This window comes from Hyaena hyaena, unplaced genomic scaffold (assembly GCF_003009895.1).
Source record: "Hyaena hyaena isolate Hyena2069 unplaced genomic scaffold, ASM300989v1 scaffold_84, whole genome shotgun sequence".
Taxonomy (NCBI): Eukaryota; Metazoa; Chordata; class Mammalia; order Carnivora; family Hyaenidae; genus Hyaena; species Hyaena hyaena.
Window position 1 is genome coordinate 2,022,641 of NW_024080716.1, and position 19,290 is coordinate 2,041,930.

Here is a 19,290-nt window from a genome sequence, read left to right on the forward strand (position 1 = left end):
CCAGGCACAGGCGCCTCCTGCAGATGTCTGTTGTTAGGCGCCTGTTTGCGAGTGTGGCAAATACAGAAGCAGGCTTGCCTTCCTTCCCCAAAGGCGCAAACCTTCTTTCACAGGTTACAGACGACTCTAGAAACACACTCTTCCTACAGCCACCGCGATAGAGGCGGCGGACCTGCAAGGGAGGCCCAGGTGCCTCACTGGTTGTTCTCTCTTGCCGTCTCTCTCACAAGCACTCACACACACGCACACACACACACACACACGCATGCACACAAGTCCTCCTTCCCCTCAGGTGTGCCCTGTATTTCTTACAGGCCAATCTCTGACTTTTATCTTTCTAATTTGAGAACGTGGCTGAAGACCGTGAAGCCTTGGGCTGTGGCCCCCAGTGCCTCACAGTGGGCGTGCTGGACTGGACTGGAAACGTGCTTGGGAGCCCTGGGTGGGGGGTGTCTGGGTGCTGCTATCCCACTGTGCCTTGGGTGGGTCCCCTGGGTGCTGTGACCCCCACCGAGATGCAGGTAAAATCGTCTTTCTAGGGTGGCTGAGAGGCTCAGGTGGGGGAACCTGGAATGTGGCCTGGAGAGGGCTTTTTACTGGTGAGCCCCCCTCCCCCAACCAGCTGCATTTTCTCCTGCATCCAGACCCCTCAGGGTGACTGTCTGTGTCCCCATTTGCCAGAGATAATCCGGGTTTACTCCCATCATTCTGACATAATTGTTAATAACACCCTTCTCATGCTCAGAAGTGTCCAGCTTTAGGCAACAAATGATATGCTCATACTATTTTTACCCCTCTTGAATACTGTAATTCCAATTTAAGAATGTAAACGTGGTGAGGATCAGGGCCGTTTGTCAGTTTCTGGTGTTTCATAAGCACAGAGGAAACCGGGTTCCTCTGATTAGGAGCCCTGGGGCAGCTCTGAAAATGAGATCGCACCCCCAGTCACGGTGGAGCTGGGCACAGAACCCACCTTGCCGGTAGCATGGACAGTGTGCTCGCGGGAGGCGATGACTATCTGGCCGCAGCTTGGGAACGGGGACCTGATGAAGGACACCTTTTACTAGGCTCGCATGTGCATTCTATTTATTTTAATTTTAAATGTGTTTTTACTTAAGTCATATAGAATCATTGCAATCATCTAGAGACTTCTAAAGACAGAAAATTAAAACCACCTATCATCCAGAGATAACCGTTGTTAATATTCTATTTTGCTTTTTTTTAAATGTTTATTTGAGTGAGAGGAAGAGAGAGCACAAGGAGGGAGAGGGTCAGAGAAAGAGGGAGACTCAGAATCCAACCGAAGCAGGCTCCAGGCTCTGAGGTGTCAGCACAGAGCCTGACGCGGGGTTCAAGCTCACAAACTGCGAGCTCATGACTCGAGCAGAAGTCAGATGCTTAACCGACTCAGCCACCCAGGTGGCCCTGTTTTACTGTCTTTAGACTTTTTCTAACCTGTCACACAATGCATGTGCACATACATTTAACTCCAAGTGTCCTTCTTTCTTTTAAAAATTTTTTAAATTATTTTAACCACTTTGAATAAAATTATTCATAATGTTTCATAACTTATCCTTTTCTATTAAGAATACATTTTGGACATCTTACCATGATAAAAATATATACTTACAATTTTAATGACTACAGTATATTTCACTTTTTGTTATAACATATTTAGCCAATTGCCTCCTGATGGATTCTTAGTTTTACTCTGTTCTCTTGGTATTAGATACAATGTTGTACGAGTGTAGAATGTTGCTGTTATATGCATTTCACTATTAGATATGAAGTGGTACCTTTTTCTGCTATTGGACACATGTTGTGATGAACTACCTTCTATTTGATGACTTTGGACATTTGTCTAAATTATTTCTTTAGGATATAATTTTAGAATTGCATTTTTTTTCAGTTTAAAAATATGCTCACTTCTAAGTGCTTTTGTGCCCCATTACTACCCAAGCAGCCTACAAGAAGTTGTGTCATCATTGCTTTTACCTGTTAAATAAGCTCACAGGCTGGTGAGTTTTTAAGCAAAATGCTATGAAATCTTGAAGATAAATTGTTTGGTAATTATTTCATACTACTATCTACATACTCAGCTTCATGTCCAGGGACAAAAGGTGGGAAAACGGACCTATCTGCAGCCTCCTTTCCTCTGCAAGGAGGGTCTTGCTTCTCTCCCCTGGTAAATGGGATCTGTGTTATTGAACTACATTCATTAGTGCCTTTGCAGTTTCAGGAAGGGCATTTGCACACTATAGACTTTTTGCCCACTCCAGGACAAAGGTGGCTCCTCCCCTCCACACCCCCCCTTTTTTTTTTCCTAATGAGAAGATTGTTTCTTCCCTTGTTTTAGGCAGAAGAAATGTCAACGATTGGGAGTTTCGAAGGGTTCCAAGCTGTCTCTCTGAAGCAAGATGGAGATGACCAGCCCTCTGAGACTGACCAGCTGTCCACGGAGGAGGGGGACCCAGTCAAGGACCCAGAGCCAAGGCATATTTCAAGGCAGCCGAGTGTGACTGAATCAACACTGTACCCCAATCCTTATCACCAACCTTACGTCTCCCGGAAGTACTTCGTTACACGGGTAAATTTTCTGGTGCTCTGAAGTGTTATTACATAAGACTTATCTAAAAATACTCTAATATCATTATATGTATATGTGTGTATATATATATGTGTGTGTGTGCATATATATAATATACCACAAGTTTTACCAAATATTTTCATGTTTTTTATTTCATGCAATAGTCATAATAACCATGAAATAGGTATCCTTACCCCCATCTTACAGGCGAAGGATCTGAATTTCAGAGAAGTTAGGGGGTCTAGTTTTGATAACCAGGTGGCGACGGGGAGAAGCAGGCCATCCAATCTCTGGATGGATTTTTGGTTCCTCAGCCCTGTGTTCAGGTTAAATCTGACCTCCACAGAGTAATGATCTATAGAGAGAAAACCCAAGCAGCTTAAATATAAAGCTATGTGCCCAGAGTGTGTATTTGTTGCATGTTTGAATAAAGATGTGGGTGATAGAGTGGAAAGGCTTGCTGAGAATGGGTTGAACCTCAGGTCTACACGGGGATTATGGTATTACATATGGTAATACATATGGTATTATATGGTTTAAATCCCAAACCGTTGGCTGCCTTCTGGGGCTGAGCTCTTTTACTGAGCATTGGAGCTGAGAAAGTAAATGGATGGATGGGTAATGAGGTTCAAGTTTGTATATCTAGATATAAAAAAATGATATAATTTACATATATAGATTATATATATTATTTATATATATTATATGTATATATTAATATTTGTTTATTTTTGAGAGAGAGAGAGACAGAACATAATCGGGGGAGAAAGAGGGAGAGACCAAATTCCAAGCAGGCTTCAGGCTCTGAGCTGTTATCACAGGGCCTGATGCGGGGTTCAAACCTTGTAAGATCATGACTTGAGCCAGTTGGACGCTTAACAAGACCGAGACACTCAGGCACCCCTAAAAAAATGATATTTTCAACTTGTAGCATTTGGATCAAGTGGATAGTGCTTCCTGTGTGAGTAGTTCTCTCTCTCTGTTGAACTCTCCTTCCTACTTATCAATATTCTTTCCCAATCCTTCAATGCTCTTGTTAACACAGTAGGTATTAGCTCACAGGCTAAAGCCAGTTGGTACCAACATTGGGGATTGTACACTGTGGCAAGAGAGACCATCTCATTTTTCGAGTGTGCATGGGACAAATCTTAAAAAAAATTTTTTTTCAGTTCAATCTTACAAGTAAATGGTGTCTAAGAAGTTATGGCTATTTACAAAGCTTTAACTAATGAATCCTGATTTGGTCGTTTTGAAAACATCTTTGGTTAAGATAAAATTTTAAGGTGACTCAGTGCGTGTGCCTGTGTGTGTGCATGTTTGAAGATAAGATATACCCATATCATCTGTATTCAGTGACTCTTACCTGATAAGGAGCTATGGTAGGTGCTTTACTATGTGTGTGTTTGTGTGAGTGTTTTGCATATGTAGAGCATATGGTTTGTTTTCCAAAGTATGAACTTTATTGAATAAGCAAAGTTAAGTTGTAAGACACATCTGTGAAGGAAATCAAAGCGTCCCCTAAAGTTGTCTTATCTTTGGTAATGATGATGGATCAGTCACGGTTTGGTGAGAGCCCCGTGAATGGTATATGGAGTAAGCAATTCATGATCAGAAGCTGGTGCAGTGATGAGAGCCGGTTGGGAAGTCTCTGCAAAGCTGTTCTTGTCTTTGCATCTGGTGATGGGCCTGTGACTGTTATACGCTAACGGATTCGTAGTCCTGGACTGGGAATAGAGAATAGAGAAAAACTGGAACGTGGATGGACAAACCAGAATACCTGATGACCAAGCAAAACTCACGAGCAAACAATGGAATCCATGCCTGTCTCCCACCACGTCTAAACTTGAAGATGTGAGTCACTTTTAGGAGAAGCTGGTGCCTTTCTCCACTGAGCTGCTCACTGACCAAGGTCGGGGGAAGGAGAAGATGAGGGATGAGGTCTGACTGCCAGCCAAAGAAACTTGTAGCTCCAAGAGCTGCCCCCTGCCATCCGGTGATCAGCAGCTGTGAACAGTGCAGGTGGCCTGCAGCGATCTTCCCCCGGGGGAAAAGCTCCCTTCTGCCTTGCAAATCTTAAACTAATATCTCTTGTGGCCAACTCTAATTTGGAAACGGGCATGAAAGGAAATTCTAGAAAATGTAGCTCTAGCTTAGCTAAATCTGCACAGCTGGAAGCCACTGTGGAGGTTTTATTTATTTGTTTGATTGCTTGAATGATGCTTTTATTTGTGTGTCTCTGTGTAATTTATCAAGTGGAGTCCCCTGAAGTGACACTGGAAGGCAGGCAGGGGAGGACTCATCGCTCTCGTTTTATTGTAAACATTGAAGTTTTCAGGGGAGTGAAGCTGATGCTGTTTTAGAGTGATGGGCCAAGAGCCAAGAAAGAATTCTTGAAATGTCTTCGGTGCAAAAAGGTGGTTTTATTAAAGCATGTGGACAGAACCCATGGGCAAGAAGAGTTAGCTGCCTCAGGATTGTTGAGCGGAGACTGATTCTATACCTGGGAGTCAGGGGGAGGTAAAGTCAAGGGGAAGTTCCCAAAGGGATTTTCATATACTAAAGAAGACTCACAAGATCCTGGAGGCATACTTATTGTCAAGCTAAGGTTGTTTCTCCCCTCTTTCAAAGCATTAGCATTCAGACTGTAGGGAGTTAGTTCCTGAAGAAATGTTCTGCCTCAAGGCAGGTGTTCTGCCTGCCTCAAGTATTTGTCAATGGGCTGCAGGTTATAAGGAAATGTAATTTTATCTGCCATTTCCTTCTGCCTGTTTTCCTACATCAAAGCAACCTGACCAAGTCACATAATATTAGTGGAATAGCTCTACCTCAGATCTGTATCTTCTGTCTGTGAGTCCAACTCCTACTATATTCTTCCTACTATAATGTACAATGGCATTCATGGCCCCTTTATAAGTAAGTGAGTCAGTGACTGCCTCCAGTCCATGTGAAACACATCTTCTCCCTCAGATATGTAGAAACAAATGCTACGTTCTCAAGAAATTGGGAGGGAAATCTTCTAATCTTGTTAATTTAAAGTAGACTTGAGGACTCTTTAAGGCTGTGAGGGCTACATCCCCAAGGCACTTGGCATTTGCTCTCCTTCAGATCGAGACAGAATGTAGATTATTTTTAGTATGTGAGTAAGATGAATGTGCTTTGTGTGTGTGTGCGTGTGTATACATATACACACGCACACACGCACACACACAAAGCACATTCATATATATATACAGAGATATATATATATATATAAATATACAGATATATCCTTGTTTGCAAAGTGTGGATAAAATACCAGTTTTATACAGAGGTTTAAATAGGCTGATTTTGTAAATATTCTTAGCACAGTGCATGACACATCTATTAACATTCCATAAGCAGCATCTCATTACTCTTATAAATGCTTTCTCCCTTTCTTGTTGATTTGACATTCCCACTTCTGTAATTGGTCACAGAGAATGACATTAAGATGCCCATGACCTTCCCATGACCTCTGGGGTGAGATATAATTGTCAATGTATAGTGTCTATAGCAGTAAAGAGCTTTGACTGAAGGAAACTAATTCGTTTTCTCAGAGAATAATTCAATAAGACCCAAGCTCTGAATGATTCAGATCTATGAAGGATTCATCGTAAAGCATCACTTTCATAGTGCTGAAATGAGATCTACAGATGATGTGGTCCACTGATTCTCCATCTTTATCATATACACAAATGACCTGGAGATCTTGTAAAAGTGCTGGTCTGATTTAGGAGTCCTGGACTGAGGCCTTAGATTCTGCATTTATATAGATTCTCTGGCAATAATGATGCTATCTGTCCACAGGCACCTCTTGAGCACCTTGGTCCTCTTGAGCGCCATGGCGCTAGTGATCACTAGCTCATTTTCAGAAGTAACTAAGGCCCAGAGGAGTTCGTTGCTTGTCCAATGTCATAACTATTCATGAGTACTGACTTGCCCAAGAGGCTAGTAGTAAGTGGTAAAACTAGGCTTAGAACCAAAGTTTCAGATTCCCAATTCCTAGTTCTATGATCCCATGCCCAGCAATGAAAAAGAAAATAAAATATATTACGGTATAAGAATTTAAAGCATATATGTTGTAAATTCAGAAGAACTGTAAGTAAATGAGTTGAGGAATTCCTTGATCAAACGTGTTACTTTATTGAATGTTTTAAAATCATTTTGCAGGAGGTGGTTTATTGGGGAAAAAAAAAGAAAAATGTCGATAAGCAAACTAAAAGTCACCATAATTCACTACTCAACGTTAACCAAAGAATATTGAATGTGTGCTTACACATTTTGGTACATATCCTGTCTTTTTTTCCCTTACATGTGCAGTTTGTGGCATAATATTTCCTATGTCAGTAACTATACATCCATAACATCATTTTTAACAGTTCTAGAATATCCCACTATGGAGATATACAGTAATTTATTTAACTTTTGCTGGGTATTTAAGATGTTTCCTATTTATACCTTTTAAGCCAGAAAGGGAAGTTAGTCTTTGGGTTGCTGTGACAGAATGACACTCAGTTTCTTAGGTGCTGGGAGTAGATACCCAGCGCCATAATAGGAAGGAAGATCAGTCATATCAGTTTCAAACTGGATATGCAAAGATGTGACTGCTCTGGAAGTTTAAATTAATTCAGGACAAACAAGAGGCATTTTTTTATTTTTTTATTTTATTTTATTTTTTAATTTATTTCTAGGAGAGAGAGAGAGAGAGAGAGAGACAGCGTGAGCAGGGGAGGGTCAGAGAGAGAGGGAGTCACAGACTGAAAAAGGCTACAGGCTCTGAACTGGCAGTCAGCACAGAGCCCGACGCGGGGCTCGAACCCAAGAACCGCGAGATCATGACCAAAGCGAAAGTCGGACGCTTAACCGACTAAGCCACCCAGGCGCCCCAAGAGGCATTTTTTTAGCACCATAACCTTATGCATTTGATCATACCTCTGAGTACCAGATCGTAAAAGAAGTCAATCTGCTTCCTTAAGCCTCTTACGTTGTTTCATAGGGCATCTGGGATGTTGCTTCCTACCCACAGACTTCTAGACTATTAGTTATTTACTAAACTGAGCCCTTTAAAAACATAGCAACACTTTTGCTCAGAGCCAGAAGGGGCCTGAGAGAATATCTAATCCAACCCCTAACACACACAAAAGAGATGTGACTTGTTCAAAGTCAACCAACAATTTAGGGGCCAGACCAGGACAAAGAACGAGGACTCCTGACACTTTTTACTACCCCTCCGGTGCCTTTGACCTTGGGCAGTGAATGAGAGGTCACAGTAACGAATGTCTGAAGCACTTGCCATCAGTCTGCTTGGACAATTTTTTTCTTCCTGTTTTTGTTCATTTGCTATTATTGCTTAGACATATCTAAAAAAGACCTAGTGCCTTTTCTGAACAAAAGTACCACTCAAGGCTAATAACTCGAGGTATATTATGATAATCCCTTTAGTTGTGGAGACTGATATTCAAAAGCAACTTCTTATGAAAGGAACAATACTTGATACGCATGGGGAAAGATATTTTTAAACTCCCTGCAGGACTCTATATTTGCAGATACCTTATCAGAAAGTTGAAAGCGATTAGGGATGGGGAATTATCTCTAAATTTATACTTGAGAATGTAAATTACATACAAACTAATGGGACTAAAACTATTTGATCTTTTAATATTTAATTAATGGTTCCCCATGGCCTTTTTATAGCCTGTGTTCTATTGTGAGGAACGAGACTTTAATAAGCAGGTTTGGGACTTCCCATTGTGTGCAAGATGTCATTGCTTTCATGACACTAATTTGGCTTTCATACTCGCTCCCTTCCCCTCTTCTCTTACTATAGGGTTCCCTGTGTCTTGCTCTTGCATTGGGAGCAACTAAATATATTAGTTATATTGTTATTGTGTGAGCTTCTTCCCAGTCTAGAGATTACATATGTCACTGGGCAAAAGGTTTCTCAACTCCCCTCCTTACACTGAAATCCCTTGAAAATTGTAATCAAGTTGATGCTTCTTTCTGAAGACAGACGCTTCACAATAATAAAATAAGAGGCAGTTCCTTTATTTTCGAGGAGAGACAAATTTGCCCTGGACTTTACAAATCACATCCAAGTTAGAGCAGTTTCTCTCCCTGTATGTGTTTACCGCAAAGTGATTTCTATCTGGGCAGGATGACACACACAGGAGAGAGCTTAATGTGTCTGAGTCCCTGAGAACGTTCTTTTCTATGTTCCCCCCACCTCTTACTGTCTAGTTAAGGAGTCCAGTACATGGGACACTGTAAGCAGCAGATGTGAGTAGTATCTGTGTGACAACTGGCTCCTGGCTAGTCTAGCTTAAGGAAATGTAAGGAAACACATGCTCGCCTTTGTTTTGATTGAAGATATTCAGTGCTGAACTCTTAGAAAAGTTGCTGCCTGCTATGCTGTATAGTGACTTGTAAATAAGGATTCTCCCTAATGATTTTTCTTAAAACTCAGCATTAGAAATATATGTATATTGGCTGATGAGTACTTACTATTCCATCATACTTTCCTATTACTCTTAAGCTGCAAGGGGTCTTTGAGCTAATTGTTTCCTTGCAGTAACCATTTGACCTCCAAATCCTGGTACAACAATTTTACTTCCATTTAATATTAACAGTAAGAATGAAAAGTCAGTGTTCCTAAATAGTTTTGGCATTTCCCAGCAGCTCTCTTATAGTTAATATTATATCATCCACCTTCCACCTAGCAGATGACTAAAATGATGAAGACATAATATGGATCTCACAGCGGGCAGAAAGGCTGAGATCTGAACATTGCCCCAGACACAAGTCAGAGCGTTCACACATTATTTAATTTTCTACTCTAAATGGCTGATGTTAATTTAGTTCAGTAGCCAACGATGACAAACAGAAGAGTGTAAATAAAATACTCTAACAGGATACAATGATGGACTGTTCCATAAAGGCATGACCAGTCTTGCTGCTGAAGATGAGAACACCGCGCTCAGTGAGGACATTGACAGAACTCAGGAGACTTCCCAGCCATTCTATAAGAAACATTCTTCGGGGGCACCTGGGTGGCTCAGTCGGTTTAGCGTCTGACTCTTGATTTTGGCTCCGGTCAAGATCTCACCCTTCTTGAGAGCAAGCCCCACATTGGGCTCTGCGCTGACAGCGAGGAGGCTACTTAGGATTCTCTCTCTTCCTCTCTCTCTCTGTCTTTCCCTTGCTCATGCTCTCTCTCCTTCTCTTCCCTCCATCAAAAGAAATAAACTTAAGCAAGCGCGCGCGCGCGCACACACACACACACACACATTTTGTTTAATGTTTAACTTTTGAAAAGGTGCACAGTGAAACACCACCTCTATCCACTGTTCCATCAAGTTCCCTCCTGCCTGCAAGGGACCACCATTAACACATTCCAGGTTTCCTTCTAGAGTTGCTTTTGCATATTCAAGCACATGAAAATATTTATTCTTATCCCTTCTCTACTTTTTTTATACAAAAATGTGGCCCATTTACCCTTCCAAATACTTTTTTTCTTTCACTTAATACCTTTTGAGATTTTTCCATAGTAGCCCAGATTTCTTCAATTCTTTTGTATATTTTTGCATTGTATTCCATTGAATGGCTCTGTCCTGTGATATATCTAACAAGTCCCCTATTGATATTTGCATTGTTTTCAAAACTTTGCTATCCACAAACAAGGCTGCAGTGGACACTGTGTAGACGGCCGTCATTTTGCACAAATGCAAAGACATCCGTAGTATAACTTCACAGAAGTGGAATGTGTCTATCAAAGAATAGATGATTTTGATAGATTTTGTCAATTGCCTTCCACAGGGAAGACACGTAAGGTTTTGAAAAAGTCTACAGTTTTATATTCATCTTCACATGTTTTGGCAAAGTGCCCGGTGTAAAAGCATTCAACACAATGCTTATTTTTGGACTGTTTCATTAGTCTCCAGTTTCCTTACAGTCTTTTTTCTTCTTCTGAAAAGTCTTAGTTTCACTAATGAGTTATATTAGCTGAGGAAGAAGTCATGTAAATATAAGAAGAGAGACAGGAAAAATCACCTGATGAGTCATCAAAGAAAGTAGGATGTTGAGCAGTGGGCCTGGTGCGGTCGGCTGCATCACGGGCAGTTCGGGGTGGGGGGTGGGAGCATTGTCACGGGATGATGGGGAATTTCCCTACCGCATTATTTGGTCCTGCCAGTAGGGTCTCTGGGACCATGATGCTGGCGCAGCCTTCTTTGTCAGTGGGTGTTCAAGGCACACTTGATTAATACTTCAGAACTTACTGCTTTTATGACTCACAGCTTCCAGCAGCCACGGGCTGCCATGGTCGCTCTCTGACAACCGTGAACCAGCCGCAGAGGATGACAGTGGAGTCAGAAGTCATTCAGTCCACCGGCTGACTGTTCAATTCAACAGGAAATGTGTTACAATGAGAAAATCAGAATGTCTCGGTGTAAGGGCTGTGATCTTATTTTCTTAAAAGCTTCCAGGAGGCTTTCATCATCCGCTTGGCTCAGAAACCTTTGGTTCTGTCTCCTCGGTTGTCTTTATAGATAAGGAAACGGAGGCCAAGAAAACTCAAATAATTGGCTGGAGGTTATAGAATTCATTTATGACAGATATGGAATAGGATCCGCGGTCACTTGACTCTGTTCAGTGGACATTTCCTGAATGACTTGGGCTGTGCTGAGTGAATGGTGAGGGAGGGGTAAGGCTCTGCACCATTTTCCGCCACTTTATCTGAAGTAGGGCCATTCTCTTCCTGTTTTTCATATATGGATTCTCATAAGTTTTTTTTTTTTTTTAACCAATGGATTTTTGTGGCCAAAATGTTTCATAGCCTTTTATCATAGCCTGAGAAAGCAAACAAACTCAAATCCTACCCCCACCCTAGCTCTGAGAGGAAAAGACATGTGAATGGGAATGGATCCTAGGCCAGGCTAGTGTCCCTCTTTCCTTTTGTGACCAAAAGGTCTCAGGTGGGGAGGATTAGGGGGCTGTTAATATTTAGAGATGATTGGGTAGTTAGTATTAAAGTCCTATTATTATATTATATATTATAAAGTCCATATATTATATGGAGAATATTCAGGAACTGGGAACCTGCTTGTCAGTAGCTCGGGGCTGGGAATGAGGCCAGGACTGCATTTGTAGGTGGGGCAATGGAATGTTTGTTTTCTCATCTTGGCTCCACGACTTCTTAGCTGAGTGAACTTGACAACTTAACTTCCCCGTACTAGCCCCCGTTTCCACACCTAGAAAGCAGCCTTGTTAATTCTTGGGATGCAGTGATTCTCAACCTTTGCTACACATTGGAGTCATCTGGGAGGCCTTCAAAAATCCCGATATGATGATATGTGGGTCCCACATGGCCAATACCCACTGAGTATCTGCTGTGATTCCCCTGCTGTGCAGCATGGGCATTAGGGTTTTTAAAAGCTCCCCTCGTGATTTGATAGGTAGCCAAGGTTGAGAATAACTGTCTGGAGAACAATAGTTCTCAGTACAGTCGTGCACCAACAGCATCACCTGGAAGCCTGTTGGAAATGCAAGTTCTCAGGCCTACTTCAGACCTACTAAATCAGAAACTCTGAGAACAGTGCCCATACCTCTGTGTTTTTGGTTTGGATGTGTCCTGAAGTTTAGGAATTAGAGGTCTATGAATTTCTTATCAGGGAAAGGGTTAATCAAATTTTAAGCTAGAGGTAGGCCCATAAGTAGAAGCACCTGTTGGGAGAAGGGTGAAGAGAGCAAGGAAAGGAGACCAAAATGTTAATTTCCCAGAATCAGCTAATATGATGGTGAGTATTAGAAAAAAGACTTCTCTTAGGTGTGTTATTGCCAGGTGCTCTTTGAAGAGAGAAAGGTTTGCTTTTAAAAATGGATATATTGCTAAATGCTTTGGACTTTCGGATAAACGTGTTTGTTTGGGAAAACTGACCCCCTGAAAAGGACTGTCTTCATTTCTGTGATAAAGTGTGGGTAAGATCATGGAAGACAGGACTTGGATTGCTTTGGTCCCACCCAAGGAGTTTACTAAATACCAGAGTTCAAGTCTAAGCTCTCTGGCAGGCTGTGGCTAGAACAGACAGACAAATGCAAGAGCTACCTTTCCCATCAGCTTTTTGGAGAAGGCTATGGGTTATACTCACTAGTCATAAGCACAAAGAGGGCTCGGTTTTCTCTAAACTAGGTATTTTCTTTGTCCCACTCAGCCGGGGGCCATTGAGACTGCCATGGAAGACTTGAAAGGCCACATAGCGAAGACTCCTGGAGAGACCATTCAAGGCTTCTGGCTCGTGACAGAGTGAGTAGTTATGGCTACGTGAGGGGCCATGGAGATCTAGCATTCTCCTTGACACCGCTGTAACTGAATAGGAGAGAGATCTATGGCAGAATTTCTTCTGGATGCCAGGTAAGATCATTGGTTGGCATATCCCTGTTAGTAAAGTTTTGTGGTGCCGCTGTATGACAAGGTTGACTCCTACAACAGTTTTCTGGGCATAGTCAGCTATCACTGTGACTCCCTTAGGTCAGGCGTTCATCATAGCCCTCAAGGACTGTAGCCTGGACTCTTTACTGGTCTCTCTGGTCGCAGTCTCTGTCTCTTACAGGCACTCTCATTCTAGCTACATAAGGCTACTAACCATCCCACTCTGGGTACGGTGGAAAGGAAGGCTGGAAAAGACAAATGAGGTCATTATACACAGTTTGAATTTTATCTAATGTCCAATAACATGAGAAGTGAAACCAGCAAAATCATGCAGGACAGAAAAGACAGGCCACCAGTCCAGTTAGGTTAAAAACCAAGTATAGCACTTGAGACTTTATTCCTTCAATAAGTTCTCCATTCACCCCTGAGGCTTATCTTAGCTCTCAGGGCTTTCATTGCAAATGACGTCGTGAAGATAGTTACCTTGTGTCTTGCCCTGAAATCCTAGTGTCTATGACTTTTTCTTCACCGACCAAGAGGATATTAGGAATGCCATGGTATAATAATAAGTAATATATTCACATAATAAGAGAAAGAGGCACCTCTTTTCTGCTACAGAATACATAACACTAAATGGAGAAGGTAGGTAGGACTTCATTCTGGATGCTCAGTAAGTTTTCTGGCTCCAGAGGCTCCAGCAGAGAAGTTCAGTAATTCCTCTGTCTTGAGTAAAGACTGATTTAATCTTTCACTCCTGGGCAGGATATTTTCTTTGACTGAGTTTTAGGAGGGTGGGGGTGGTAAAGGCAGCACTTGAATGTTCAGTCATCTGGGCCAGCAGAACAAAATCTCTCAGTCAGTGGAATGTAGAACCAGATCACTTGTGGGTCCATCTGCCTGACTGACCGCCATAGTACATTATCGTTTCAAATGAGTTCTAAGAATTGGGTGAAAATGAGATTGGAAAGACAACCTGACCATGTCTAGGCATTTGTTTCTTCATGTATAAACTGGAGATGGTGAAAAGTACCTGAGGAGTTGTGACAAGGGCTAAGTGAGACAACATGGTAAAACTCTTAGCAAAGTCCCCAGCACATGGTGGATTTTCATCAGACATCAGTGTCCTATCTCTGTTCACAAGTTATAGCTGTTGCTAAAGGCCCTTTGTTTTTGTTTGTTTGTTAGCCTCTGCCTTTATTTTTGTCCTATCCATCTCCAGCTCTTTCATCTCTGGGTTATCTCTAATGAAAAAAAAGTCTCTATAATTCGGGGTTTTTGCTTATTCACTTTCACCACCCCGTCTTTGCACATGTCACCTGCAAAGTAAAATTTGACTTGTTCAGATAAAAAAGTCTGCCTTGATTAGGACAGATGTCTACTTGAATTCTGAAGGTCTGATCAGAAGGAGATACTTAACCTATTTTGTTCCTACAGTGCATTTCATTTATGAGAAAGAATGCACAAATGTGGTCTTTGAAAATCCAGTGGTAGCTTTTTGAATTCTCAAATAATAGAATCAGTATTTTCTTTAATGGTAGAGGCTTTAATTGTTTGGTCTTAATTTGTATAGAAATTTGGCTTTTTTTTTTATTTGGAATGTTTTTGCTTTGTGATTATAAAGGTCTTTAGATATCATTTGTCCCGAGATAAATCAGACTGTGTGATCTATATTAAGACTTAGCACCATAATTCTGTTGGTTTGATTTATCATCAACTGGGATGATTGATAAAACCACCAGTTTTCGATGAATCTGAACAGGTGTGCCCCAAGACCCAAGTTTTGCACCTAGCTCTGAACCGAATAGGAAGCCTGAAGAGTTGGTGGGGACTGCCTGGCAACTAGTTTCCTATGTCTCTTTTGCTTTATGGGATATACATTTATATTACAGACGGTAACGAGTGATGTATCCTGTACACGTGGACTTTTAGGCCATCATTGTCATTTGGTGTCAGACTTTCTTCCACTGTACTTTGGAACTCTCTCTCCTCTTTTGATGGTAGTTCTTTTGTGACTTTTTGATCCTCCTCTCTGCCAAAGTCATTTTATACCTCTTCCGAATCCATCTAAAGCTACTTTCAAGAAATATCTGAATCCAGTCATTTCTACCGTAGTTATAATTTGCCAGTTGCTTTTCTTTGCCTCTTAATCCTTGAAGCTGGTTCAGACTGTTGTCTTGTAACTGTTCATGAAGAAGATGGGGGAGGCATTTGTCAAAGGAAGGGCAAGCATAGAGGTTTTGAATAACCTTTCACACTTAAGTCTTTGTTTGTTTGTAGTGCACCAGTGTAGGAAAGGCAAAAGCAACAAAAGCAATCAGTATCAGAACAAAACCTCCAAAATAACAACAGCCAAACAAAACAAAAGAAAAAACTTAAGAAACCAATAGACCTACAGGCCCAGAGAGGTGAGAGCCTGGGGCTACTCTTTTCCTTTTCCCTTTTTTTCTAATAGGAGAGCCATCCATTCCGTTCTTCAGAGTTACAGAGGCTACACTGTACACTAGCTTCCGCAAATGCACCAACCATGCGTAACTCTGTTGTGTGTCACAGCAGCAACTGGGCTTCTGCACGTCAGTGGTGAGCTCCTTTTACAGAGATGAGAAATCCCTAGTTACTCATCCAACAGTTGAAAGAACGTTTGCTTTCAAACAAGTATTCCAGTTTCAGAATGATAAGAGTGAAAACCCTTCCAATGTATATAGCACATTACAGAATGACTTCATGACCACGAACTTGCTTTATGTTTGCTACAACCCTGCTGGTTTTGTGATTGCCATGTGACAGATGAGAAATGGAGATGAGGGGCGAGGAAGTGGACAGGTGAGATCACATGAGGGATAAAGCAAGGATGGCAGACTGTACTCCTGTACTAGCCAGGGTCTGATATTTTCCCAAAGGATGTAAGGTGTAGGTGTGACTCATCACAGCTTAACCTTCAGTCATGGTTGGTCAGAGCCATGGTTTGATGTGGGGACTATCATGAGTGCTCAACGGCCTTGTGTACCATATTTAAGAACTTAGATTCTAAGGTCTTATAGGCAATGGGGAGGCACTGACGGGTGATAAAGTATGATCATATTTCTATTTTATAAAGACCACTGAAGGCCCACAATCCCTTATCTAAACCCCTGGAATCTGATAGGAATCAGACTGAGAATTTTTCAGATTTTAGAAAGGTAAAACAATACATACACATTTTATTTTATTCTACAAGTAGAGGCCTGCAACAGCCTCCTAAGAGAACATGTGATATTCAAAGTTGATGGGGCGCCTGGGTGGCTCAGTCGATTAAGTGTCCGACTTCCGCTCAGGTCGTCATCTCACGGTTTGTGAGTTTGAGCCCTGAGTCGGGCTCTGTGCTGACAGCTCAGAGTCTGGAGCCTGCTTCGGATTCTGTGTCTCCCTGTCTCTCTGACCCTCCCCTGCTCATGCTCTCTCTCTCTCTCTCTCTCTCTCTCTCACTCAGAAATAAATAAAATGTTAAAACAAAAAAGTCGAATAGATGGCTGCATGTTGTTTCAGAACTGGTTTTAGCACAATGTGTGCCTGCGCCATGGCTGCCATTTTCAGGGCTTTATTGAATTTGGAATTATGGATGAGGGTGTATGGCCTGTACATGTTTGAAATGTGAAGGAACAATGGATGGCGGGAAGGCTGGCTGCCAAATTAGATACTTGTGCAGTATCAGCGAAGGGCTAATCCAGTGGTGTGCCGGAGCTGGTTTGCACTGGCTTAGGAGAGGTGAACGTCACAGTTTCGGGAAGCTTGAGAGTTGATTGCTAATTATTAAAACATAAAATGTCATACCAAGTAAATTAAATTTAAAACAAAGGTCATGTATTCAAAACTCCTTGCTTTCTGATTTTTTTACTTCATTTTGCTGTTGCATTTGGTGTTGGGGTTATTTATGCCTATTATGCTTGTGTAGTGGAAATACTATGTGATGGCATGCTACTGTACCTCTCTTCTCCACTGTACATTCAGCAAGTTCATGTACATGGCTTGGAATTGACCCTAGGAGCAGTGATTCTACCAAGGTAGTCAGCAAACACTAGAGGTCAGAGTTCAACGTATTGCTTCCTTGATTGTCTAAACTTTAGAAAGCAACAGTGAATATGTTAACAATGGAGATTAAACTTACAAGTATGCCGTGTCTGTGGCTGTGGTGTTGTGAATACATAGAACAAAAATTGAGGAAATATCATTCCAGTGCTTAAAAACTATTGACCAGTTCCACAAATGTCACCTTCTTCACTGAAGAATAGGTGCACTCTGGATGGGAAGCTGAGGAACACTTAATGCCAAGCAGAGGCTGCAAGGTTCCTGAGGGTCTGTGTTCTGGGCCCAAGGCGAGGGCAGAAGGCACTGTGTTCTCCCACCTACACTGCTGACCCCCAGCCCCAGCTGGGAATTATAAAAAGCCTATTCTTCCTGTTACAATCCTCTTGCGCTCTTTTTTGCAAAAACGTAACCTGGCGCACACTTTAAAGAATAAATGTGGGGCGCCTGGGTGGCTCAGTCAGTTAAGAGTCTGACTTCGGCTCAGGTCATGATCTCATGTTTCATGGGTTTGAGCCCCGCGTCGGGCTGTGTGCTGACAGCCAGCTCAGAGCCTGGAGCCTACTTCAGATTCTGTGTCTCCCTCTCTCTCTGACCCTCCCCTGTTCACACAGTCTCTGTCTCTCTCTCTCTCTCTCAGAAATAAATAAAACATTAAAAAAAATTTTTTAAAAATATGTAACCGAATTCTGTTGTTTATCATAGAGCATAGACAGAAGGGTGCTTGTGAGACTGAGAGGCAACCTAATCACGGACAGCACAGGACTTTGTGGCTCTCTGTGTTTAGTTGTCTGTGAGGCAGGAGTTCAGGCCAACTCTTGGGCTTTGGCCTGGGAGACTGATGGGTTCACTGGGCCGCTATTCCAGGCTTAGAAGGAAACAATAACTCTACTTTATTAAGAAACGGCCATATGCCGAATGTTGCAGAGGAAACTTTGTGCGTGCAGTCTTATTTAATTATCCCAACAATCTTATCAATCGCTTTTTATAGAACTTGCTGAGTACAGTTTTGGGGAAAAAAAAATGTGTCTGAGGTGGCCATTGGGCATCCACATGGAGATGGTGAATGGATGGTTTTATATACGCATCCAGATACTATCTTAAGTAGTTTGTTCAAAAGGGACAGTAATTCTGACATGTTTGTTTCTTACAGCCTTGCCTTCCATAGAAGCTAAGGGTGTAAAATAACATTAAATCAGTAAAAGCATTTTCTAAGAGATATCGTCCAAACTCGAATGAGCTGCTTTGTGATGTTCTAAATTTATATTGGTATATTATTCAGTAAAATTAGAAGAAAAATTAGTTTGAAGGTGCTTGGGTGTAGGGTATGAGGAGGATGGAGAGAGAGGACGAAAGGAGAACAGGAGAGATGCAACCATCAAGTCCGGGTAGATCCCAGTTAGTGGAAACCATTAAGAATAGCACCCTAAGAAGATGCCACTTAGGACCCAGACCTCCAGTCCAGCCCATCCCGGAGCTCCGTATGCCTCTCCAGCTATAAAGACAAGATAGTATCTTTGTTAACTTTATCTCCTCCTCTTATTGTCCTTCTTGGCCCTTCTGGGAGAGAACTTTTTGAAGAATTGTGTGTACACTTTCAGAAGTGATCCATTAAACCGGCACCAAGGAGAACATCTTGACACTCCCCAAAGTCTAAAAATTGTGTTGTAATGGCAATGAAGTGGCTCTTCAGCAGAATGTACTCGAGATGTCTTTGTATATGGTGCTTAAGGAGGCAGGAGGAGATGGGATCTTCCTTTCAGCACATTAGTCTGAAGTGGTTGGGGGGGGGCTGTTCTCATTCCTCTTGTTCCTAAATGGGAAGACTTGCCTCTGGTGGCTAGAGGGTCAAGTAACTCTCAGTCTTCAAGTTGTGGAACATACTTACAGTGTGTCTCATTGCCTACCTTTCCCTAAACCCACCACGGTTTATATCCTAGCACTTTGGTATAATAAATATGTGAAATCCAATTTACTGGCTTCATTGGACATATAGATGGTAGAATGGAAGTAAAGTCGAGGAGGCAGCTTGGTGTCAGAGAAAGAGTCTTAAATTTGGAGTCAGAAGCCTTGGGTCTGAATCCCGGCTCTGCTACTCACGATCAGTGTACCTCGGTAAACTTAAGTAGGTTTTGCCATTTGGTTTTTTAATTAGGGCATTTGTTTTACTGCAGTCATTAGTCCATTAGAAATTCACTGTTTT

General features: G+C 41.9%; 1 protein-coding gene across 1 annotated transcript in view; it reads left to right on the top strand.

Annotated features, from left to right (window-relative positions):
- The first annotated feature begins 2,362 nt into the window (after nt 1-2,362).
- TPRG1 (tumor protein p63 regulated 1) overlaps nt 2,363-19,290 on the top strand; it is a 114,063-nt gene continuing 97,135 nt past the window's right edge. Inside the window, exons 1-2 of the mRNA XM_039234233.1 lie at nt 2,363-2,587; nt 12,811-12,902. Coding sequence (XP_039090164.1) covers nt 2,366-2,587; nt 12,811-12,902 — 314 coding nt within the window. The 5' untranslated portion in view covers nt 2,363-2,365. The remainder of the gene's footprint in view (nt 2,588-12,810; nt 12,903-19,290) is intronic.